At 44.0% G+C, this 26,526-nt stretch overlaps 1 protein-coding gene across 1 annotated transcript in view; it reads right to left on the bottom strand.

Moving 5' to 3' along the window:
- Positions 1-26,268, bottom strand: part of LOC124545149 — a 149,891-nt gene extending 123,623 nt beyond the window's left edge. The window contains exons 1-2 of the mRNA XM_047123979.1: positions 26,146-26,268; positions 12,957-13,073 (exon numbers count right to left, since the gene is read on the bottom strand). Of these exons, the coding sequence (XP_046979935.1) occupies positions 12,957-13,073; positions 26,146-26,212 (184 nt within the window). The 5' untranslated portion in view covers positions 26,213-26,268. The remainder of the gene's footprint in view (positions 1-12,956; positions 13,074-26,145) is intronic.
- Positions 26,269-26,526: the final 258 nt, after the last annotated feature.

The raw sequence follows: 26,526 nt of genomic DNA, 5'->3' as shown, positions 1-26,526 counted from the left end.
TTTATTTGTGACTGAGAAACAAAATATCAATAGCTGTACCTTCTAAACTACTGTAATAGGGACATATTTTCAAAAAGCTTTTCGTCTCCTATTTCACCCATTTAGCAATGGACTTTCGAACAGTTTCTTCTTAAACGATACCTACAATATAAGACCAACACTATCTCCAAATTTCAGATGTGCAGTAAAGAAATTCGTAACCATCACTTGAATAGGTGACAATCACACACACCCATGCCCGAGGGAGGACTCGAACCTCCGCCGGGATCAGCCGCACAGTCCATGACTGCAGCGCCCTAGACCGCTTGGCTAATCCCGCGTGGCCCCAGTTCGTCTCAAGGGAGTCGGTGGGTGCCTGCAGGCCACAGTGGGTGCACCGTCATACTGATACGTGGGCTCATACTGCCAAGTTCAATGTAAATTTTACTTGGCTATGTATCACTGCAGTAACATCACATAGCCTCTCAACCCATGAAGTTGCATTTCGTTTCTTCTTTCTCTTTGCAGTGATTAACGTTTTCTATTAGCCAGTGTATTATGACTTCCTGTGTGAAAATTTGGTAACGGATCTGGCTGAGAATATTTCAGAAACCATACATTATAAATGACGTGTGTGGGATGTATATGTGTTTGGGTGTAATGCCTTAACTATCAGGTTACTACTGCCAATAAAGCAAGCGTTGATCCTGCAGTTTTGTAATGCCCAAGCTACCTGAAACCACTGGTTATATGCCTCTGGAAATGACAGGAGCGTTCATGTCCATCTAGTATGTGTATATTTTTGTCCGTGTATGAAAGCGATGATGCATAACCATTTGATTGGTTTATTTGCAAATGTTCGTAAGAAAATGTAATCTGTAGCACCACTGGTACCTCGGCAAACTTAATATGGTGGTGGATGGTTCACCGCGTGGTACTGAATGGGATCTAATCTATCCATTTGTCCGAAAATTTCACTTGCATTTGTCTTCTGCGTCTGTCTAAGAACACATTTATTCCCGATTGTATTCTTCTCTAAAAACAGAATTTTTCTTCCTCGTGAGTACCATGTGTGATCGCAAGTGCAGAATAGCTTCTATTCATACGTTGAACAACTAAACGTTTTCCATGTTCCTGAATTAAATTACCTCCAGTAATACCAACGTATTTTCCGTAACGCGTACCACCAACTATTTGGCAATTTGTGGTAAGGTCTTATGGAACCAAACTGCTGAGGTCATCGGACACTAAACTTAACCAGTACCTAATCTAACTTACGCTTAAGACAACACATACACACACACACACACACACATACACACACACACACACACACACACACACACACACACACACACACACACAAGCCCGAGGGATCATTCGAACCTCCGACGGGGTGGAGCCAAGGAGACCGTGACAAGACGCCTGAGACCACGCGGCTATCCCGCGCGGCTCCCCCAACTATCAATGGGGTTAGAGGTAATTCATGTCCACCACAAGAAAGAAGAAAAAAATCATATTAATTTATTTTTTGTAGCTTTTATTAACAATGTCCTTTTTAAGTAGGTACTGATGTATAAATAGGATACAGAATTGCCGGCCGGTGAGCCTGAGCTGTTCTAGGCTCTTCAGTCTGGAACTGCATGACCGCTACGGTCGCAGGTTCGAATCCTCCCTTGGGCATGGATGTACGTGCTGTCCTTAGGTCAGTTAGGTTTAAGTAGTTCTAAGTTCTAAAGGACTGATGACCTCAGATGTTAAGTCCCATAGTGATCAGAGCTATTTGAACCATTTCGATATACACTCCTGGAAATTGAAATAAGAACACCGTGAATTCATTGTCCCAGGAAGGGGAAACTTTATTGACACATTCCTGGGGTCAGATACATCACATGATCACACTGACAGAACCACAGGCACATAGACACAGGCAACAGAGCATGCACAATGTCGGCACTAGTACAGTGTATATCCACCTTTCGCAGCAATGCAGGCTGCTATTCTCCCATGGAGACGATCGTAGAGATGCTGGATGTAGTCCTGTGGAACGGCTTGCCATGCCATTTCCACCTGGCGCCTCAGTTGGACCAGCGTTCGTGCTGGACGTGCAGACCGCGTGAGACGACGCTTCATCCAGTCCCAAACATGCTCAATGGGGGACAGATCCGGAGATCTTGCTGGCCAGGGTAGTTGACTTACACCTTCTAGAGCACGTTGGGTGGCACGGGATACATGCGGACGTGCATTGTCCTGTTGGAACAGCAAGTTCCCTTGCCGGTCTAGGAATGGTAGAACGATGGGTTCGATGACGGTTTGGATGTACCGTGCACTATTCAGTGTCCCCTCGACGATCACCAGTGGTGTACGGCCAGTGTAGGAGATCGCTCCCCACACCATGATGCCGGGTGTTGGCCCTGTGTGCCTCGGTCGTATGCAGTCCTGATTGTGGCGCTCACCTGCACGGCGCCAAACACGCATACGACCATCATTGGCACCAAGGCAGAAGCGACTCTCATCGCTGAAGACGACACGTCTCCATTCGTTCCTCCATTCACGCCTGTCGCGACACCACTGGAGGCGGGCTGCACGATGTTGGGGCGAGAGCGGAAGACGGCCTAACGGTGTGCGGGACCGTAGCCCAGCTTCATGGAGACGGTTGCGAATGGTCCTCGCCGATACCCCAGGAGCAACAGTGTCCCTAATTTGCTGGGAAGTGGCGGTGCGGTCCCCTACGGCACTGCGTAGGATCCTACGGTCTTGGCGTGCATCTGTGCGTCGCTGCGGTCCGGTCCCAGGTCGACGGGCACGTGCACCTTCCGCCGACCACTGGCGACAACATTGATGTACTGTGGAGACCTCACGCCCCACGTGTTGAGCAATTCGGCGGTACGTCCACCCGGCCTCCCGCATGATCACTATACGCCCTCGCTCAAAGTCCGTCAACTGCACATACGGTTCACGTCCACGCTGTCGCGGCATGCTACCAGTGTTAAAGACTGCGATGGAGCTCCGTATGCCACGGCAAACTGGCTGACACTGACGGCGGTGGTGCACAAATGCTGCGCAGCTAGCGCCATTCGACGGCCAACACCGCGGTTCCTGGTGTGTCCGCTGTGCCGTGCGTGTGATCATTGCTTGTACAGCCCTCTCGCAGTGTCCGGAGCAAGTATGGTGGGTCTGACACACCGGTGTCAATGTGTTCTTTTTTACATTTCCAGGAGTGTAGAATTTGGAAATACCTGTTAGCATAATCTTTGCAGTAAGAACGCATTTTCGGTAATGTAGATGTAGAGAGCGGCGATAGTTTATGAACACCAACAAACAACTTTGAAAAATGCAGATCAGAGTCACGTAGTACGCAGTAGAAAAGCAAATACATCCAAAAATCCGAAGAAACTAACAGAAGGTTACAAAGTAAAGTCACGTCATCGAAGGAATCGATGAAATATCCCTCGTTAAGTGACTCAGAGTTATTGTCTTCACCTCTTTGCGCGGTTTGAGGTGCTTACTTTCATATTTTTGGACGGGTGCCTGAAGAGCATTCTCGCTCCTGCTAAGGTTCGCTATTTCTTTTTTCTACGTGAAAGTCATGTATGTGCTTGGCACATATTTTCGAACCTCGAGTCAATCCTGTTCTGTTCCGAAATAGTCCAGGCACAGCCAAGTCGCACCTAAATTTTCCCTTGTGTAACTACGTATGGCACTGAAACTACAGACAAAGGAAACTAATTAGCTGAAACCTGTCTTTGCGTGATCTATTTACAATTATACGGAAACCTTCATGCAAACACAGATTTAGTAATGTAATGAAAGTGATCACCATCTGCTCTACTTTACAAGAGTTACAGCCTCATATAGTTTCGTGAATCTTCCTTTGCTGTTCATCGTCAACTACTTTACATCTGAAACTACTGCCACTTGACTTGCAGTCATAATCAAGAATGAATAATATGAAGAAAGACATGCGGTACTAGAAAATTTCCATTGTATCTGGTGTAACGCCAAAAATTTCGGGGTGGGAGGAGGGTGGGGAGAGCACATGTCGTCTGCCCCCCCCCCCATCCCTGTGTGCGGGCCTGACAACAGTTGTGAGAAAACAATGGTACCTGGCAGACGTGCGGCCGTAAAATGTCAGCGTGGTTCTGCTACAAATCGTAATAAAGAAACATCGCTAAATTTAAATTTAGGCTTGAGAAGGAATTTGTTTTACGAAGAAAAAAGTGTGTGCAAATTCTGTCACGAACTCCTCGAATTCCGGAAAAAAAAAAAAAAATTGGCCCGTGAACGGGCCCCTACCTAGATCTGTCTGTATTGCAAGACATGGACAGTTTTTTTTCTGGAAAAAATTATCACTGTTGACCAAACTTCGTGTTGTCAATACGAACCTACCAAAAAACAACAATGTCTATAAATTCACAAGAAATGTCAATGCTTTGACGACATAACTGACATTGAAGCCAATGTGACGGGAAAGTTGAACGATATCCCAAACAACGACTTCTGTGACAATTTCGTTTGGTTTTAAGAACATTCTGTGCGTAGTACTCAAGATGGTGAGGCGTGGGAGGGGAGGGCGAGAGGGGGGGGGGGGGGGACCAGACTATTTAGAACACAAAACACGTGAAGCATTGAAACAACCAACTTCATTTTCTCAATTTTTCTAAATCCAGTCACGAAACATTTCATCTAAATGCGAAGTAAAAAATACTCTTAACTTAATTTCCTGCGCACTCAAGCTTGCTCATAGAACGGGGGTTCACTATACATGAGTACTTACTATTCATGATGAAAAATTCTGTTTTACTCTTACTGCACATGTGAACTACTGACTGAATGAATTTTCTTTGTTTATTCCTTCAGTGTCTCTGGCATGCTCCTGTCTCCCCAGTTCCACGTGATAATTTTCAATTTAGTGGTACCTTATGTAAGACATGGCTCTGAGCACTATGTGAATTAACATCTGAGGTCATCAGTCCCCTAGAACTTAGAACTATTTAAACCTAACTAACCTAAGGACATAACACATATCCATGCCCGAGACGGGATTAGAACCTGCGACCGTAGCGGTCGCGCGGCTCCAGACTGTAGCGCCTAGAACCGCTCGGTCACCTCGGCCCGCCGTAAGATGGTTCAAATGACTCTGAGCACTATTGGACTCAACATCTGAGGTCATCAGTCTCCTAGAACTTAGAAGTACTTAAACCTAAGTAACCTAAGGACATCATACACATCCATGCCCGAGGCAGGATTCGAACCTGCGACTGTAGCGGTCGCGCGGTTCCAGACTGTAGCACCTAGAACCGCTCGTCCTAAGACATCATTTCATTCCTCTAATGGCGCATTGCACATTTTCATCATTACAGCGAGTAAATGCCTCTTGGAATGTCTTACCTACTGTCCACCTTGCTCAAATTAACTGTACTCCGCGTGGTTCAACAAAACTCCTTTAAATTCTTTTAATTACGATGGCACACTGTATCTAACCTAATTCGGCGAATTTATAGCGATATTTGCTGTTAGTAAAAGTTAGTTCGTAAAAGATGCTAATCCAAGGAGAGTCATCCACTTAACCCAGAAGTTACTGCTGTCTGGAACGCCTGGTCATGTTGGTGTCCCAGAGTAATGTCGTTGGGTCCTATCGGGGTGTGATCACTATATATATATATATATATATATATATATATATATATATATATATATATACGGGGCCCCCAGAAACAGTCTGAAAAGTTTTTAAGGTTTGCTGAAATATAATTGCTAACAAAAAAATTCGATCTTGCGTCTTTTCCGCGTTATTCGACACTGAAGTTATCGTATCAAGTCGTCGTGTGTGCAAATTCAGACAGCTTTCCAGAGAGAGTGTCACCAGAGATTTTCCTCCCTTTGATAATTTAACACTTCCGAATATGGCATAATTTAACTGGTAATAAGAATTTGAACAAGTGGTAACTCACGGGCCCACACATGTCTGTCAATTACTGCATCTTAGAGCGTGCAATTGTTTCGAATTTCCGCCCGCAACGACCTGATTGAATAACTTCAAGCTACATAGTTCGGAAACGGAGCTGCATATTGAATTTTTTTCCTAACACTTATTTCACAGCACAACCTCCCCTGTAACACACTGACAAGCTTTTCTGACTGTTTCTGATCACTCTGTATATTTAAGGAATGGAAAAAAGAAAAAGAAAAAACTCCGTGAAATAGGTGCTTGATCACATGTGCAAATGCTAGCCAATCTTGAATTTTTCGCTGATGCACCTGACCGCGAACGGTGCCTGTTGATTGTCCTCAACACGTTTCAAGCATCAATAGTGGTCATCACAGTGCTCATTGTAGCTATGAGTGCGGTAGGTCAGCGGCAACTGATTCGAACATTGGAAGGTTATTGGTCTTCGAATGGTGAGTACGTCCTTAACCAAAGTAGCCGAACTGTTCGGTTCTCCAAGATGCTCAGAATTGAAAATTTATACAGCATACAAGTAAAGCAGAAAAACGTTATCGGCTAAGTCACACCACGAATAAAAGTGTCTCGGGTGTTCGTGACCGATGATCACTGAAGACGATTGAGACGAAAAGTAGGACAGCTGGTATGTGACAACTTTGTCTGATCAGATCCATCCCATGGTAGTATTTTTGTTCCACAATCGTGATGCTACTATATTCCAAGACGGCAGAGTCCCCGTTCACAGCTCTCATCGACGAGAACTGGTTTTGTGAAGATAAAGTGTCCTTGTCCGTTACAGTCACCATTTCTCAGTATTCAGCCTTTGCGGACTACTTTGGAGAGAATATTGCGTGGTCGCTATTCACTTCCATCTGCGTTAAATTGCCACTAGTTTCCAAGAAGAATGGAATGACGTTCCCTTGAAAAAGACACAAGATCTTTATTTATCCATTCCGTGAAGGATTTAAGGTGTTTAGAATGGTAACGGTTTCCTTACACCGCATCGGCCATGGTAATGTGTAGTGTTTTAGGTGTTTTCATATTTTTGTACACCCTCTGTACATTCATAAATAAACCTCATTCTGTTATGGAAAACAAATGTGGTAGATTATTGAGAATTAATTAACGAGAACATTGTCTCAGAGGGATCAACCACTTTTCAATACGTGAAACAAATAATTTGCGAATACTTGATCATTTGTATGTATTGTGAACACTAACAGCCCTATCACATACCAAGAAGAACTTGAATCGAGGTACCTATCCTGTCCATTAATTTTTTTAATTTCTTAACTTGTTTCCTAAACACTGTTCGGAAAGCTATCGAACATCTTCCGAAAGAAGAAAACAGTACCGGCCTGGGCCCTGTTATCAACAGCGCACTGCGTGTCACGGACGAATGGAGCGAGGTGACTTTCACAAGATCACAATCTGCGGAATCCATGTTGCTACTTTCAGCAGGAATTTTCATACCGCGAAGATGTCGCGTAAATGTGGTATGGCACTGATGGCTGGGTTATCCCTTGGGGTGAGAAAATGAGTTCATCATCGTGGCACAGACAGATGCCTTCCCTTGCGGATATGTAATGTTTGTATCATATGCATATTTGTAAAGTGTAGTTGAATGTCATGGACGCGTGTATGGTGTAGGCCTTATGTTTTCGTTGTATGATGATGGTGAACATGGTAGAGAGTGAAACCTGGTGCCAGCACCTAATCTCCTCCTCTCGAATATCCAAGAGGGCCGCAGAGCTTAACTTCTCCATCCAGCGGACGAATCACCGTGTAAGTAGGCTGTTTAGGCTCTTATATTGGTAACGCCATGTAGCGCTCTGAAAACCACTGGCTGTGCTGTGTGCAGTATGTGGCTAGTTTGCATTGTTGTCTGCCACTGTAGTGTTGGGCTGTTGGCTGTTAACAGCGCGTAGCGTTGTGCAGTTGGAGGTGAGCCGCCAGCAGTGGTGGATGTGGGGAGAGAGATGGCGGAGTTTTGTAATTTGTCATGAACTGCTATATATATATATTATGACTATTAAGGTAAATACATTGTTTGTTCTCTATTAAAATCTTTCATTTGCTAACTATGCCTATCAGTAGTTAGTGCCTTCCGTAGTTTGAATCTTTTATTTAGCTGGCAGTAGTGGCGCTCGCTGTATTGCAGTAGTTCCAGTAACGAAGATTTTTGTGAGGTAAGTGATTTGTGAAAGGCATAGGTTAATGTTAGTCAGGGCCATTCTTTCGTAGGGATTTTTTGAAAGTCAGATTGCGTTGCGCTAAAAATATTGTGTGTCAGTTTAAGCACAGTCTTGTATAATTGTTCAAAAGGGGACGTTTCAACCGTCAACAGTGTCACATGCTGTCTTTTCTTTTTTTTATTGCCTCTAGCACATTTTTACTGCTATCCTCATCGCCAAAAATTTTATTCATATTGTTTACAAGCATATTGTAACACCGAAAATGCAGGATGCATGGCACCTGCTACAGATACATAATTCGTTTAATTGTATGTAAATATTTGCAATTTAAATGCTTTCTTTTAATAAGTAAGTACATTGCTTCATTGCATGTGTACATTTAGGTAGAAGTCTGTTGACGTTTTATTGTATTTATCTGTGTTTTACTGTGAAACTTATAAGCTCTGGGAAAAAGACGACCAAGGAATTGTTATGTGCATCGGCTAGCAACGATAATAGCAGTGCTTCTGCATTGTAAAATCTTTGGGTAGAGGGTTGTAGAGCAGAGCGCGCGGAGGGAGCGAGAGACTGGTTCCAGCGCTTGTGGTGTGCGCAAGTGTGGTGTTAACGCTCTCGCAGTAGAGAGTACCATTTTGGCGGGATCATGTACGCGCGCTGGCCAGGTGACTAGTAACAGGAGGAAGGACGGTGAACGGGCAGAAGAGGCTGTATTAATTACGATTGCCCGTTCCTGTAATTAGCCTTGGTCCCATAAGATGCTATCGTGTTCAACAACAGCAGCAGTTCCAACAACACAGATTCGTCGTCGGCTCCGAGTGTCGTCGCACGCACAGCACTGAAGTAAGACTGGTCATTGGTAGAAAGTATTAACGGCTAACCCAGCAGCACAACTGAATGTGATTTGATTAATGAAAGTTATTTAAATAATAATCAGTTAAATTCAGGGCGATTGTGTCCTCATTGCCCCCCCCCCCCCCCCCCCCCAGACCAAGCATGGTCCATGTTCCCTTTTTTCCTTATATGCGGACCAAAGTTTGAGAATCTATCACTGGAAAAAATCCCAATCTAAAGAAAATGCACAAATTAAGACTGCGGAAGTTTTATTTATTTTACATATAGCTTGGAGCACATGGCTGTTTGGTTTGGTACGTATTCTAGTATATAACTCTGTTCAAGTCAGTAAAACAGGCTCAGTGGTTCAGTCAATAACATGAAATACAATTCCATAATCACTTAAAATTAGTGTCAAAAAACGTGACAACCTTCAGTTGCCACATCAGTGTTTAATAATAAATGTTTTTCTTTCCCATCATCTTCTACAGAACTTTGGATGTAAATCGCCCTAGTGGGCTGGCGACCGTAATTAAAAAATCGTTCAAATGGCTCTGAGTACTATGGGACTTAACATCTGAGGTCATCAGTCCCCTAGAACTTAGAACTACTTAAACCTAACCAACCTAGGGACATCACACACATCCATGCCCAAGGCAGGATTCGAACCTGCGACCGTAGCAGTCACGCGGTTCCGGGCTGAAGCGCCTAGAACCGCTCGGCCACCGCGGCAGGCGACCGTAATTATTTCCTTTTCGTTCATTAGTGTAACTTTTGGAGTCATGATTAGTGGTACCCCATATCTGTCAGTGTTGTTCGTGAGTAAATGTACAAAATAACTTTCATTTTTCCAAATTGTAGCCCTGTTCAGTCTAATTACTTTTTTTAATTTTAGCAGACTTTTTCTATCAGAAAGATCGGTTGTACAATTTCCCCCTTCTTATCGGTATTACTTCTTCGGGAAAGATAGCCTTATCCAATCAGAAAATTTCCATTAGGTATACACACGATCCACGGTCATATTTTATATCGCAAGCAGGATAGGGTGATTAGTTAGGGGGAGGTTACAATATGTGGTTACAATGATCTTGAATGGCAGTGCTAGTGGCGAGGGATTTCTTCTGTATTGAAAAATGATGTTGGTTGTTCTCTTTGTTTACTGTGAAATCTAAGAGATTTACCTCTTTATCAGTTTCGTTTCCTATGATGAATTTTACCTATGAGTGGAATGTGTTTATATTATCCTGGAATTGTTATATATGATCGAGTCTTCCATCTACAAGACAATTGTTCTCATCTACATTTCTTCTGTCAGTGACCCAACACAAAGATACCAGAAAATTAAATAGAAACTTATTTACGTTTTCTCTCTTACCTCCCAGAGTAAATGTGCCCCGTGAAAATAATATGAGTCATCCAGTTTTCCCTTCCAATAATTGTTGATGGGATCAATGGAGTGGTTTTTTCATTCTAAAAATCCTACGTCAGTACACCAGACGTATTTTTCTGCACAAGTAAACATTCGTGACTTGTCACTTTGGGGAAAGGGGTGATGCCTACAACTCTACGTCAGATAACAGATGTCAATAAATACGTATTCTAGATCGCCACAGAAAAGTCTGAACCCTGGTTTAAGCCCACCAGCGATCGTGACTTGTCACTTTGGGGAGAGGGGTGATTCCTAAAACTCTACGTCAGATAACAGATGTCAATAAATACGTGTTCCAGATCGCTGCAGGAAAGTCTGAGCCCCTGGTTTAAGCCCACCAGCGGTCGTTTCAGGGTGGAATGCTACAGACCACGAAATGCGTTTCCAATGCGTTAGTGATGGCGACTGTCTTTACTGATTCAGGCAGTTTTCTGTGTCGACAGGTCCGCGTTTTGCAGCCAGCTGCGCCCAAAGAGCAGAATACACAGAGCCTATTCCAAATCACAGACGTGACACTGGGAAACATAGCGAGTGACCCGTCTGCTGTTCCTGTACTGGGACTGAAGTACCTCTTTTTTTTATTGTCTGCAAATATTTGACGAATGTTACATAGTAGTCTACGTACTGAGAAGGAAGAAAGGTGGTGGTGTACCATCGAGTTCACAAGACGCAACAAACGAGGTGGCTCACCATTGAGGCACCGGACTGTTGTTCTGGAGGACTGCGGTTCAATTCCCTGTACAGCTAAATTTAGACTTTACGGCTGATCAACACGATAGTTCTCGTGTAAAGTATACGACCGATCGCCTTCTTGCCAAGCGTTTCTAGGCGCTTCAGTCTGGACCCTCGCGTCCGCTACGGTCGCAAGTTCGAATCCTGCCTCGGGCATGGATGTGTGTGATGTCCTTAGGTTAGTTAGGTTTAAGTAGTTCTATGTTCAAGGGGACTGATGACCTCAGATGTTAAGTCCCATAGTGCTCAGAGCCATTTGAACCATTTTTTCGATTGCCTTCTCCGTCGCTGTCCATTCCGAGCTTGTACGCAGTCTCTAACAACAGCATAGTATATGGAACGTTAAGCCCTCCTCTTATTCAGAGGCATTATCATCCTGAAGTTTCTCTCTAAGCCTCTCCAACACTTTAGTTTCCCAGTTTTCTCGAAGCATCGCTTTCGTACGACAAATTTTGGATCTCAGTGTTACGTAGACTTTTATATGTGTTTCTCTGAATGTTTTGTTCTTCTAGAGTTTTGTATTGTTCCTGTATTGGGAATGAATCTACTGTTTTCTTTTTTTCTTTTCATGGTTTACAAATATTTGACAAATATTAAATTGGGACCTGCATTCTGAGAAGGAAGGAAGGTTGTGGTTTAACGTCCCGTCGACATCGAGGTCACTAGAGACGGAGCAAAAGCTCGGACTTCGAAATGAAATGGAATGATCATATGGCTTAGTTGGCCGGGAGGCCCATTCGGGGAAGTCCGGCCGCCGAGTTGCAAGTCTTATTTCAGTCGACGCCACATTAGACGACTTGCGTGCTGTTGATGAGGATAAAATGCTGATGATGACAGTACAACACCCAGTCCCCGGGCTGGAATCAAACCCGGGTCCGCTGCATGGTAAGCAAAGACGTTACCACTAAGCGAAACAGGCGGACTCTGAATGTGTCAAGGATGGAGAAGGAAGGCGGTCGTGCCCTATCAAAGGAACCATTCCCACGCTTGCCGGGATCGATTTAGGGATGGTCGGTCACGTATTTGAACCGTCGTCCTCCCGAGTGAGAGTCCATCGTGCTAGGCGCTGCACCACCTCGCTCGGTTCCTACGTACTGAGAATCTGACATTTTCTGTATGGATATTCTCACAGCACTATTTTGGTATGTACATCCATTCTAGGTGTTAGTGTATTCATTTTTACGAACTTTTCAACCTATATAGCTGCCTTGGAATCTTTTTTCCTGAGCCAGAATTTTTCAGATTTAGATTTAAATTAACTTTAACTTAATAGTAACCTCTAAAAATGTCGATAAAAACTCAAAATGTGAAATTAATCTCAAAAATAAGATTTATTTGCTTTTCAAATCGTCTGTAACCAGTGGCTGACTTACTGTTGGAACATTTTAGCGTGTGTTAGAAAGAGAGATAACACAATAACTGCTGCCACCTATCGATTAAAAGTGATGCGTGTGACTATTACAGGTGTTGCTGGACAGTTTTTACGCTAGGTAGATAATTTCAAGTCCAGTAAAAAGTGACTAATGGACACTAAGTATCTTACGATGCGAACAGGTTTAGATTTTGTTCTTGTAGTAGAGAGACAGTATTTAAATGCTCAGTTGGAAGACTACAAAGTCCTGTGATGTTTTCTTCTTTATACGACGTCCTCAAATCGTGAACAGCTCCGAAATCAAAATATTGGCGTCAGAGGTATTACAAACTATTGCCCACATATGCTGTCATAAAAAATATTTCTATTCTTTCTAGCAGAACAAACGTAGGTGTTAATACTGTGTTGTTGAAGGAAACACATTTCGTGAGGCCGAAAGAGCAACATGCGGCTCCGTGCTGTCGGACTTACCCTCGACAGTTTCGCGTCCCAAACACTGCGCTTTGTCCTCTTCTGAGCCGTACCCTTTCAGGACACATGCGCACTTGATTTGAGGATCCTCCATTTCTTCGGGGGAGCAGGCGGCATCTGAAACAGATTATCAGAAGCCTTAGCGTATGCGATAACTACTAAAACAAACAATCATATTAGTTCTCACAGGGGATATCGTCATAAGCCGGCCGCTGTGACCGAGCGGTTGTAGGCGCTTCAGTCCGGAACCGCGCTGCTGCTACGGCCGCAGGTTCGAATCCTGTCTCGGGCATGGATGTGTGTGATGTCCTTAGGTTGGTTAGGTTTAAGTAGTTCTAAGTCTAGGGGACTCATGACCTCCGATGTTAAGTCCCATAGTGCTTAGAGCCATGTGAACCATCATCAACAATTCCATTTGAGCCATGTGATATTCTTCGACGGACACAATAATTACGGCCAATCTGAGCCTTAAGCACAAGTTTTTGATGATGTACGTACTTATTTTTAATTATTTTCTCTTTAACGTCTTACTTTCGTATACGTCCGACGTGGAACTGACACAAACAAATAATTTTGCAATAGTGTGATTAAATAATTGTGATTCTGATTCATTACTAAGTATCCCACACGGAGACCGGAGCACTACAAACGATGTAACAATGAACTCACTCACTGAGGATTTGTAAATCGTGGCACTACTACGCATTTGCCAGAAAGCGAGGGGCAAAGTCAGCGGAAAGGTCAAGAACTTTATCTGGCAACTTACACACGGCAGCATACGAGTAATTTAAATGCACAGCTTTTTCTGACATACCGACTGCGTCGTTCGGAGATATTAGTAACATACGGGAGGAAAGCCAATATCGGAGTCCTGGCTAGACCATCGTCTACCAGAGCGTCTTTTGAGACGAGATCTCCCACGTCTAACCGAAAATGCCTATTCCGGCTTCATCACTGGCCTCTCGCCTCGCACCGCTGCCAGAACTTAACCAAGGCGGACAGAAACCTTAACAACTGCAGACAATACGTGTGTTATAAAAGCTAACGGGGCCCACGGAGAAGGTGAATTCCGCGCCCCAGATCACGACCAAGGGCCTGTACTGCCCCACGTCGCTACCGACTGAATTTTACAGCTCCTCGTCCCATCCAAGACATCAAACTAAGGTTGTGCCACGTCCAAGAGTAAAGTTACAACGGCGTTCTTCTGAGCTATCTGCGGAAAATACCGCCAGAAGTTATCGAATGTTCAATCAGATCAAATGTTCAAGCCACCGCCACTAAGAGACCACATATCAGACATTTCACACTCTCTTCCGCTAGATATGTTCTTACTTGAGTCAGTCTCCTAATATTTTGATTTAAACAATTTTATAATATTTTGCTGCGAGACTCCCAGCATGCGAAATGCTGGCAGTTCTGTTGTTGTTGCGGTTTTCAGTCCGAAGACTGGTTTGATGTAGCTCTCCATGCTACTCCATACTGTGCAAACCTCCTCGTCTCCGAATAACTACTGCAACCTACGCCCTGCGGAATCTGCTAACTGCATCCATCTCTTGGTGTCTCTCTACGTTTTTTAGCCCCCACACTTCCTTCCTATACTAAATTGGGGATCCCTTGATCTCTCAAAATGTATCCTATCAACTGATCCCATCTTCTAGGCAGGTTTCTTTTCTCCCCAATTTCATTCATTACCTCCTCATTAGTTGACATCTACCCATCTAATCTTCGGCATTCTTCTGTAGGACCACATTTCAAAAGCTTCTATTCTCTTCTTGACTAAACTGTTTGTCGTCCATGTTTCACTTCGGCATATGGCTACACTCCATAAAAATACTTTCAGAAAAGACGTCCTTAGACTTAAACCTATATTCGATGTTAACAAATTCTTCTTCTTCAGAAATATTACTGTCCAAATAGCAAAAATTGTCTGCTACTTTAAATCTTCGTACGTCCATATTTACACTGGATGAAAGTGGGACACAGCTGGTAATTTTTAATAAAAATGAAATTCCTCCAGCTTTACTTTTTTTAATTTACGTCGCTACTAGTTTCGACGTTGCGTCAACGCCATCTTCAGGCCCGTACACTTTGATGAAATCAGTTGTGTGTGCCTCAGTCTAGAAGTCCGCGGTAGACCAACACATGCTCCACATGGGTGGCGGGCATCAGTCCGCTCCGCCACAAAAATTCTCTGCTTGGCCTAAGTCGCAATCGCCATGGAAACGTGTACACACAGACCTTTTTGGTTGGTTGTGGTTGACTCATATAACAAGTTTCTTTCGCTGTGCCAATGAACTCGACAACGTAACGTAGCACAATTCACGTGTTGTCATCGATTTTTTGGTTCAAAAATGGCTCTGAGCACTATGGGACTTAACTTCTCAGGTCATCGGTCGCCTAGAACTTAGAACTACTTAAACCTAACTAACCTAAGGACGTCACACACATCCATCCCCGAGGCAGGTTTCGAACCTGCGACAGTAGCGATCGCGCGGTTCCAGACTGCAGCGCCTAGAACCGCCCGGCCACTGCGGGCGGCCATCGATTTTTTGCCTTGAAGGTTTACCTGAAGTAATAGCGTCAGACAACGGGCCTCAGTTCACGTCAAATCAATTTGAAACAGTCTGTGAACGCAATGGCATACACCATCTAACCAGTGCACCGTTTCTCCGGCCGCTGTGGCCGAGCGGTTCTAGGAGCTTCAGCCCGGAACCGCGCTGCTGCTACGGCCCCAGGTTCGAATGCTGCCTAGGGCATGGATGCGTGTGATGTCCTTAGGTTAGTTAGGTTTAAGTAGTTCTAAGTCTAGGGGACTGATGACCTCAGATGTTAAGTCCCATAGTGCTCAGAGCTATTTTTAGTACTGTTCCATCCACAGTGAAACGGCGAAGCGGAACTCTTTGTTAGAACTTTCAAGATGCAGACGGCCAAACTTCGCTCCGCACACACCAAGGATCAAACATTCCAACTGTTTCTCGTCTTATATACCTTGTGATCAAAAAGTCAGTATAAATTTGAAAACTCAATAAACCACGGAATAATGTAGATAGAGAGGAAAAAATTGACACACATACTTGGAATGACATGGGGTTTTATTACAACAACAAAAAAACAAAAAAAAACAATGTTCGCAAAATGTCCGACAAATGGCGCTGGACAGCAAAACTGCTACCGTGACGGGTGAGAGATACGTCGATATGTTACAGAATCGCATCATCCCCAGCTTGGCTGATAAACACCTGCTGGAACGTACGATGTTTATGCAGGGTGGCGCTCCACCCCATTTTGAGGAATATGTATTAAATTTTCTTGCTTGACGATGGAAATCTTCATTTTATCGCCATGTTGACGACACGTTTATAGCCTGGCCACACGGTGCAGGAGCTCTTTAGGACTTCCATGAACGTACGAACAGTATGCAGCCAAATATCCTGTCCACCCTCGAGTCAGATAAAGAGGGAAAGATGCCGTTTTTAGATATTTTGGTACAACGAAAGTCGGATGAACGTCTCGGTCACTCAGTTTGGAGCAATCCGACGCACACTGACTTATATCTCAGTGCCCAGAGTTTTCACCATCCAGTGCAGAAGAGAGCAACGTCAGTACAGAAAAGGAGATTAGCGACCATGATGTCATTATAGAAACTGCGGTTATTAAATACAATAAATCAGTCAAGAAGGCTAGGAGAGTGCTTCTGCTAGAAAGAGCAGATAAGCATTTGTTAGGGTCTCACTTACACAGGGATCTGGCATCATTTAGTTACAGTAAGATGGACGTCGAAGAATGGTGGCCGAAATTTAAGCTAACTATATATCGTGGTTCGTAGTGTTATGTGTCTAGTAAGTGGATTAGGGATGTAAATGACTCACCATGGTTTAATAACGATATTCGGAAAATGCTGAGCTACCAGAGGCTGTTGCACTCTCAATTCAAAAGAGAACGCACAAATGAGAAAGGCAAAGGTTACTAGAGATGAGTCTGTGGAAAGAGCTATGCGCTAAGCATACGGCAACTACCACCGTCATACCTTAGCAAAAGATCTGGCAAAGAATCCGAAAAAAATTGTGATCCTATGTAAAATCGATTAAGCGTGTCTAAGTCTTCCATCCAACCCCTTGTGGACCAGTCTGGTGTCGCAGTGGAAGATAGAAATACGAAAGCCGATGTTGTAAATTTCGCGTTCAAGAAATCGTCGATGCGGGAGAATTCTAAAAACATACCGTCATTTGAGCATCGGACGGACTTCCGTAGTGACGACAAGTAACAATCATCCCTAGCCTAGAGAAAGAACTGAAAGATTTGAAGCAAATAAGTCACAAGGTACTGACTGAACCCCAGTTCGGTTTCACAACGAGTACCCTCCGTCAGTACACCGTTACCTGTCTTGCATTGATCGCGAATCTCTCGCCGACCGCAAAGTCTCAAGCGACTGGGGAAACAGCGCAAGTGACTCCCGTACATAAGAAGGGTCAGAGAATGGACCCGCATAACTGCAGATCAATATTCGTAACTTTCGTTTGCTATAGAATAATTGAGCATAATCTTCGAATATAATCAATTTTCTTTAGACTGAGAAGCATATGAAGGGCAACAAGCAGTAGATATTGTTTATTTGTTATTGTTGTTGTTGTTGTTGTTGTGGTCTTCAGTCCTGAGACTGGTTTGATGCAGCTCTCCATGCTATTCTATCCTGTGCAAGCTTCTTCATCTCTGAGTAACTACTGCAACTACTGCAACCTACATCCTTCTGAATCTGCTTAGTGCATTCATCTCTTGGTCTCCCTCTACGATTTTTACCCTCCACGCTGCCCTCCAATACTAAATTGGTGATCCCTTGATGCCTTAGAACATGTCCTACCAACCGACCCCTTCTTCTAGTCAAGTTGTGCCACAAACTCCTCTTCTCCCCAATTCTATTCAATACATCCTCAGCAGTTGTGTGATCTACCCATCTAATCTTCAGCATTCTTCTGTAGCACCACATTTCGAAAGCTTCTATTCTCTTCTTGTCCAAACTATTTATCGTCCATGTTTCACTTCCATACATGGCTACACTCCATACAAATACTTTCAGAAACGACTTCCTGACACTTAAATCTATACTCGATGTTAACAAATTTCTCTTCTTCAGAAACGCTTTCCTTGTCATTACCAGTCTACATTTTATATCCTCTCTACTTCGACCATCATCAGTTATTTTGCTCCCCAAATAGCAAAACTCGTTTACTACTTTAAGTGTCTCATTTCCTAATCTAATTTCCTCAGCATCACCTGATTTAACTCGACTACTTTCCATTACCCTCGTTTTGCTTTTGTTGATGTTCATCTTATATTCTCCGTTCAAGACACTGTCCATTCCGTTCAACTGCTCTTCCAAGTCCTTTGCTGTCTCTGACAGAATTACAATGTCATCGGCGAACCTCAAAGCTCTTATTTCTTCTCCATGGATTTTAATACCTACTCCGAATTTTTCTTTTGTTTCCTTTACTGTTTGCTCAATATACAGATTGAATAACATCGGGGAGAGGTTACAACCCTGTCTCACTCCCTTCCCAACCACTGCTTCCCTGTCATGCCCCTCGACTCTTATAACTGCCATCTGGTTTCTGTACAAATTGTAAATAGCCTTTCGCTCCCTGTATTTTACCCCTGCCAACTTTAGAATTTGAAAGAGAGTATTCCATTCAACATTGTCAAAAGCTTTCTCTAAGTCTACAAATACTAGGAACGTAAGTTTGCCTTTCCTTAATCTTTCTACTAAGATAAGTCGTAGGGTCAGTATTGCCTCACGTGTTCCCATATTTCTAGGGAATCCAAACTGATCTTCTCCGAGGTCGGCTTCCACCAGTTTTTCCATTCGTCTGTAAAGAATTCGCTTTAGTATTTTGTAGCTGTGACTTATTAAACTGATAGTTCGGTAATTTTCACATCTGTCAACACCTGCTTTCTTTGGGATTGGAATTATTATATTCTTCTTGAATTCTGAGGGTATTTCGCCTGTCTCATACATCTTGCTCACTTTTTTATTTCCGGAAAGCATTTGACACGGTGCCCCATTGCAGGTTATTAACTAAGGTACGAACATATGGAATAGGTTCTCAGTTATGTGAGTGGCTCGAAGACCTTTTAGCTTACAGAACCCAGTATGTTGTCCTCGGCGGTGAGTGTTCACAACAGACAAGCGTGCCTCAGGGAAGTGTGATACGACCGCTCCTATTTTCTATCCGCTATTACCTTCTGTAGTGCGGCTGATCCCGGTGGAGTTTCGAGTCCTCCCTCGGGCATGGGTGTGTGTGTTTGTCCTTAGGATAATTTAGGTTAAGTACTGTGTAAGCTTAGGGACTGATGACCTTAGCAGTTAAGTCCCATAAGATTTCCCACACATTTGAACATTTTTTGTACTTTCTGTACACATAAATACTGTGGCGGATATGGTAGACGGCAATTCGCAGCTATTTACTGATGACTCTGAGGTATTCGGGAAGATATCGTTGGTGAGTGACTGCAGAAGTACACATGATGACCTAGAAAAAATTTTTAGTTAGTGTGACGAATCACGGCTATCTCTAAATGTAGAAAAATATAGGTTACTGCGGAAGTGTAGCAGAAACAAACCGTTAATCTTCCGATACGAAGTTAGTAGTGTCCTGATTGACACAGTCACGACGTTTAAATATCTCGGCGTGACGTTGCGAAGCGATACGAAATGGAATGAGCATGTGCGGACTGTGGTAGCGAAGGCAAATGGACGATTTCGGTTAATGGGAGAAATCTGGGAAAATGTGAATCACCAGTACCGGAGGTTGCATTTACACTACTGGCCATTAAAATTGCTAAATCACGATGAGGACATTCTACAAAAGCGAAATTTAACCGACAGGAAGAAGATGCTGTGATATGCAAATGATTAGCTTTTCGGAGCATTCACACAAGGTTGGCGCCGGTGGCGACACCTACAACGTGCTGACACGAGGAAAGTGTCCAACCGATTTCTCATACACAAACAGCAGTTGACCGGCGTTGCCTGATGAAACGTTGTTGTGATGCCTCGTGTCAGAAGTAGAAATGCTTACCATCACGTTTCCGACTTTGATAAAGGTCGGATTGTAGCCTATCGCAATTGCGGTTTATCATATCGCGACATTGCTGCTCGCGTTGGTCGAGATCCAATGACTGTTAGCAGAATATGGTTTCGGTGGGTTCAGGAGGGTAATACGGAACGCCGTGCTGGATCCCAACAGCCTCGTATCACTAGCAGTCGAGATGATAGGCATCTTACCACATGGCTGTAACGGACCGTGCAGCCACGTCTCGATCCCTGAGTCAACAGATGGGGCCGTTTGCAAGACAACAACCATCTGCACGAACAGTTCGACGACGTTTGCAGCAGTATAGACTTTCAGCTCGGAGACCATGGCTGCGGTTACCCTTGATGCTGCATCACAGACAGGAGCTCCTGCTGAATGAATCCAGGTTCTGTTTACAGCATCATTATGGCCGCATCCGTGTTTTGCGACATCGTGGTGAACGCACATTGGAAGCGTGTATTCATCATCGCCATACTGGCGTATCACCCGGCGTGATGGTATGGGGTACCATTGGTTACACGTCTCGGTCACCTCTTGTTCGCATTGACGGCACTTTGAACAGGGTACCCTCGGCCACGCGCCATACTGTGGCTTACGGAGCACCTACGTAGATATAGATGTAGAGACATACATGTAGTTTTAAGTACACTAGTACACAGAGCAAAAACTCTTCTGACGGGGATCACTTGAATTCCGGAATTAATCACCTGATATATACGTTCAGAAACAACGGCTATGGGTCACGTGGAATGAAGACAGCGTTCCCCAAGAAAAGGAAACGTGAACATACTAAACATTCACGTCGAACGTCGCCAATTCCATTCCTTCGTTTCTGTGGCGCTACATCCAGCAAAATAGGCAGAGTCCTGTGGAGATGAGGGATGAGACCTGTTTACCGACCTCCTAAAAAGACGATGGAGATGCTACGCCTTGTTAAGGATAGTCTCCGCTTCAAGATTCCTGAGATTTACAATGTGTCTTGTGAGTGTGGAAGCGATTACATCGGTCAGTCCATCCGCACCGTTTCCCACCGCTGCGCAAAACATCATCGGCATATCAAAAATCGAGACCTAGAGACATCAACTGTTGCTTAGCACAGCCTCACGAACAGCCATAAAATATTATTTAAGGAAACAAAGGTTTTGTCCAAGGCTTCTACAAACTGTGATTCTGTAATTAAAAAATGGTTCAAATGGCTCTGAGCACTATGGGACTTAACATCTATGGTCATCAGTCCCCTAGAACTTAGAACTACTTAAACCTAACTAACCTAAGGACATCACACAACACCCAGCCATCACGAGGCAGAGAAAATCCCTGACCCCGCCGGGAATCGAACCCGGGAACCCGGGCGCTGGAAGCGAGAACGCTACAGCACGACCACGAGCTGTGGGCTATTCTGTAATTAATGAGGCTGTAGAAATAGGAACCAGTGAAGAGTACTTGAACTGTAACAGCAGATATAATCTTAGCAATGCATGGAAACAAGATCTTGATGAAAATCCAGAGATATTCAGCTACAGCCAGAATCGTGGCGCTACCACCGCAGGCGTTGACACTATTTGTTGTGGTATTAGGTAACTACCGACAAATCGGAAGGCGTCCAGGGGCTGTACAAGGCCACCAGAGCAGCAGTTTTGACAGTCAGGTGCTCCCGACGAAGACGATGGGGGTAATCGTCAAAAGCTCGAGTTTTCACCCTGAAATGACGCAGAAAGAAGTCCGAGAATGTTTTATACAACCTGTGAGATCCAAAGATCAAACTTTTTCGACTTCTAATTACTTTCTGTGGCACGGTATGTGTACGACGAGATAAAAAATCTGTTTTATCTTTTAGCGCACTCTGGACGAAGGCTTAATGTCCGATTTCGTGTCTGAAAATCCAGCCTGGCACATTCACTGCGCCCGTCTTGTAGTGACGAACTAGAGATATGTGATTAAAATAAACCACGGGTTTCTACTGCCACCGCTGGGACAACACCTCAACGATGCCATGTGTCTTAACGTGAACGACCGTTGCGTAACATTTTCAGCACTCTTTGCCACTAAGTGTTATGAATTATTCATAATGCGAAAGCGAGGAGAAAAAGTACTACCCCAAGGTCGCGAGAAAGAATCCTACAGAAGCATAGGAAAGAATTTCGCATGTTGCGCCCGAGATGACATGATCTTTAATAATATTTGTGGCTTTAACATATATGAAAACCAGAATTGTTACACAGGATGATTTTGGGAATAATTATAGCTATTCTATCCCAAGAAACAACAAATGATTCTAGGGCACATAAAAAGGTTGAAAGCGACACGAAGGGAACAAAAGCTTTTTTCCGTGTAAACAGTATTTAAAGGCCTTGTCTACCATAGTGAAGTACATCACCATAGGGATTGCTCACAATATCGGCATGAGGCAGTGAGGATAGGAGATCACTCTGAGATATTCATACTTCGTGTGCTTTCGCGGTTATAAATTAACAGTCAACCGAGTAACTCACTCGTATTTGTCTCTTAAGAGTTAGGTGTAAATTACATACAGAATAGAATTACCGCAGTAACGATATAATATAAACCCCAACTCAAAAACAGCGGAAGCTACTAACTAGCAAATGGCAACTGATGCATTCTCGCCTGTGCTAATAGAGTATAGACTACGCTTTTCTCGTATTTTACTGTTCCCTCATGATCCTCGAATGACAGGCGCTCCACCTCTCATTTTATGTGCCCCTACCTACATCTCATATACGAGGGCTGTTCGGAATGTGAGGTCTAATCGGTCGCGAAATGGAAATCACTATGAAAATCACCTCGCAACAGTTACCTAAGCCCTCCAGCTACTTCCTGACATAGTCGCCGCTCCGAATTCGACATCTGTCGTAGCGTTACACCAACTTCCCCATATCCTCGTCACAGAAGGAAGTCTGTACTCTATGCTGGTCTACAGCTCGTTGTCTGTGCGAAAATGTTTTCCTCCTAGCCAGTGAGTCATGTGAGCGGAGACGGTACTCAGTGGGAGCCAATTACTGGCTGCATTGCTGGTGATCAAACACTTCCCATCGAAAACTCTGCAAGAGCGTCATCATTGCCGCTGAAGATTGCTGCTGAGAATATTGCATAAGGAAGAAAACACATGACAGTTATGTTATGTGGGCTGCATGACATCAGGCGAAATTTCTCATCAGACTTTCATACTTGGTGGGAGAAACTACTTTCTAGGCACCACTGTGGGCACTGAACTGAAGGCCGGCCGCGGTGATCTAGCGGTTCTAGGCGCTCAGTCCGGAACCGCGGGACTGCTACGGTCGCAGGTTCGAATCCTGCCTCGGGCATGGATGTGTGTGATGTCCTTTAGGTTAGTTAGGTTTAAGTAGTTCTAAGTTCTAGGGGACTGATGACCACAGATGTTAAGCCCCATAGTGCTCAGAGCCATTTGAACCATTTGAACTGAACTGAAAAGAGCGACGTGACCTGATCGTTGGATATACTAGAGATACTGCCCAATACATTTCTGCAAAGCTTCATTGGATTTTCATTGTGGTTTCCATTTCATACCCAATCGGACCTTACTTTCCCAAAACTGAACTGAAAAGAGCGACGTGACCCGATCGATGGATATACTAGAGATACTGCCCAACACATTTCTGCAAAGCTTCATTGGATTTTCATTGTGGTTTCCATTTCATACCCAATCGGACCTTACTTTCCCAAAATCCATTGTATATCTTTCACATGTAGTAAGAAATTTTTCCTTTTTTGTCCCCTCCAGCTCCACAATGGTATTTAATCCTCCCATCCTACAGCCCAAGAACACCGGGAGCATCAGTCTTCATTAGAATCGAAAGAACTCATGTCATCATCCTCATGTCATTAATTCATCACTTCTAAAATGTACACCTTTACTACTTTCAGATTTCTTATGCAAAGGTTTGAGAGCAGCAATATGTATCAACCTGTGCGCTGTCAATGTCCCATTTCTCCATCCCCACTGATGTAACATCCTGTGGCGCCATCGATCTTCAAACTGAGACACGCGCACCTCACTTCAATACTTCTACAAAGGCTTAATCAGTCATATGAAACAATTTAATATTATATGCGGAGATAGGAAATCGCGGGAACATCTGAAATAGCGTATCACTTCACTGCAATTTGCATTTATTGTAACACTTGATAACAGGCCAAGGAAATGACGCGCGTTACACTTGACAGATAATAGCACTAGAACAATAATAGACACCTGATTCAGTTTTCTGCACTTTAGTTGAAGTTCAATAGGCGAACACAATTTAAATTCTCCCATAAATATAAATATGCGCGTAGACGCGTTAAAGAACTGGTTATGAAACAGTCACTTATAATATCATGGCAGCCACACTCCATTTAAAGGGAAAATAACTGGCAAGTTTACACATTGACTGCACCGTCCACAACACCTTACGGCGACAGTTAACATCCAATAAGTTCCTTTCTTTACAATATGACATTAAGTACAGCTCAATAGAAATAATATATATGCGCATAAGCACAATTAAAAACTGGTGGAAAAACACTAAATTGGAAATTGACAAACCTATACTCAAAGGAGGCGCACTCCATCTAACCACCCTAAAGATGGCAACTTAATAGCTACCTAGAGTAACAAAATTAAGAATAGAATGCTTATAGATTGACTAGAATAAAGAAATAAACAACACATACACGGCTCACGGCTTCTGACGGCCGACAAACTGTGTTGGGCTATTGAGCAGTGATTAAACTAGCCACAACATACGCTAACCAGGTTAGTTGCGTATTTGAAGACATGCGTCGAGCCAGATCCCTGGTCAGAAGGTAATGGAACCAGTATTAATTTACAACTAACTGCAGTATCGAAATCAACGGATGACAGGTTGACCATTACCTATGTGGCGTACAATGAACAGTCAATAGACTGAACACTCAGCTGAACCCCAAGTGTGATGCTGAGGGGCGAAACGCCCAGCCCAAAGTATGTTTAGCGCGAACACCTAGTTTCAGAACAAAACAACCATGAAACAACAGGATGATATTGCAGCTTGCAGCACAAATGCCAGAACCCGAATATAACCTTAACCCAAGGCAGGACTAAAGCACACTAGTTTCTCTCTCAATTAAAGTTTCCAAAAGAATCAAAGCTAGCAGGATTCCCTTACACTGCAGACGTGCCAACACTTCCGTTCATACCCCAGAATCAACTAGCGCAACATAAATCATTGACACATTACAGATAATGTTTTAAAACAACATACTTAAATACCTTTGTTTACCACTAGCCTTAATTAGTTAACAGGTTAGGTTCTGTTACTGATGCCACGCAAATGAGGTAGCAAGTTCAGGTCTACAATTCTACTCTGCCATTTACCACGCGTCGTGACGAGGAAAGAAAGAATCCAGCTAATTAACTGTAAGTCACTACTTGGATTCAGTATTTGACGTTGCGCTTAAAACCAACAGACAAAAGTGAGAATCAAGTTCACACTCGCTAGTAGCACACGCAGAACACGAGCATAAGGTGAGAATTAAATAAATCGCTCCTTGTTCAGTCATTTACACACCGACGAAACCAATAATCTTCGCCGAATTACTGCAGACGCCGGACTCCCCAGTTGCTTGCAAATGACGCAAATAATGGTCAAAACGTCAGACTTTCAGTCCAATGACATCCGTAGGATAGGACTTCCAATGGACAACGAGGCCTCATCCCCTTGGATCCACCTGCGACCAAGACAGTAACATAGGCTGCTGTCACGGCCTTAACGATGCATCACACCCGATACGAGTCACGTCAAACCATCAACAAAACGGCGTGGCCTCATGTACGCACCCAGACGTCCGCAATCAGAGTTCCTCCTCCCGAACGACACTCTCCCGCAAACACGGCAGGCAGCCGGCCGCAGCAACGCCACAGCGCCCTCTGGCTAGGGTAAGAAAACAGCCTAGCGCGAAGCGGGAATTTCAAAAGGAAAGGAGGAAACTCAGAGAACCAACCGTGACATTTCGTCACGGTTCTGAAACGGCTCACGCCTAATCAGACCATTCACTTGCTACGCTGGTGTTAACCAGGTTTCTAAGAGTTCTGTCAGTCTTACCAGTGCACAGTACGCTCGCAGGAGCAGCCGCCAGCAGTATGGCGAGCACAGCAGTGGGGTTCCACATGTCGACTACAGCCTGGGACGCAGTGGCTGCTGGTTCCTATATCCCCACACCTTCACACCCCGTCCCCTCCTACAGTCAGATGGCGTCATACACGAGCCATCAAGAATCTCCGGCGGAAGTTGTATTCTCTGAAGAGTAATGAGGAGAAGACGTTTTTCGAATCCCCTTCTTCTGATATGAACCCTCTGTTTACGAATTTCTCGGAGACATCTCCTCAACAGCTCCCTTTAGAGCCGTCGTTTGCCTAAGGGTCATCACTGCATTTTGCGACTTGTGGTGTTGTCCCGTTTTTACAGGTCGTAATGCACCGAGAT

Source organism: Schistocerca americana, chromosome 8 (genome assembly GCF_021461395.2).
Source record: "Schistocerca americana isolate TAMUIC-IGC-003095 chromosome 8, iqSchAmer2.1, whole genome shotgun sequence".
In the NCBI taxonomy this organism is placed as follows: Eukaryota; Metazoa; Arthropoda; class Insecta; order Orthoptera; family Acrididae; genus Schistocerca; species Schistocerca americana.
The sequence above is the reverse complement of the archived record's forward strand: the minus strand, read 5'-3'. Positions and strand labels throughout refer to the sequence as shown.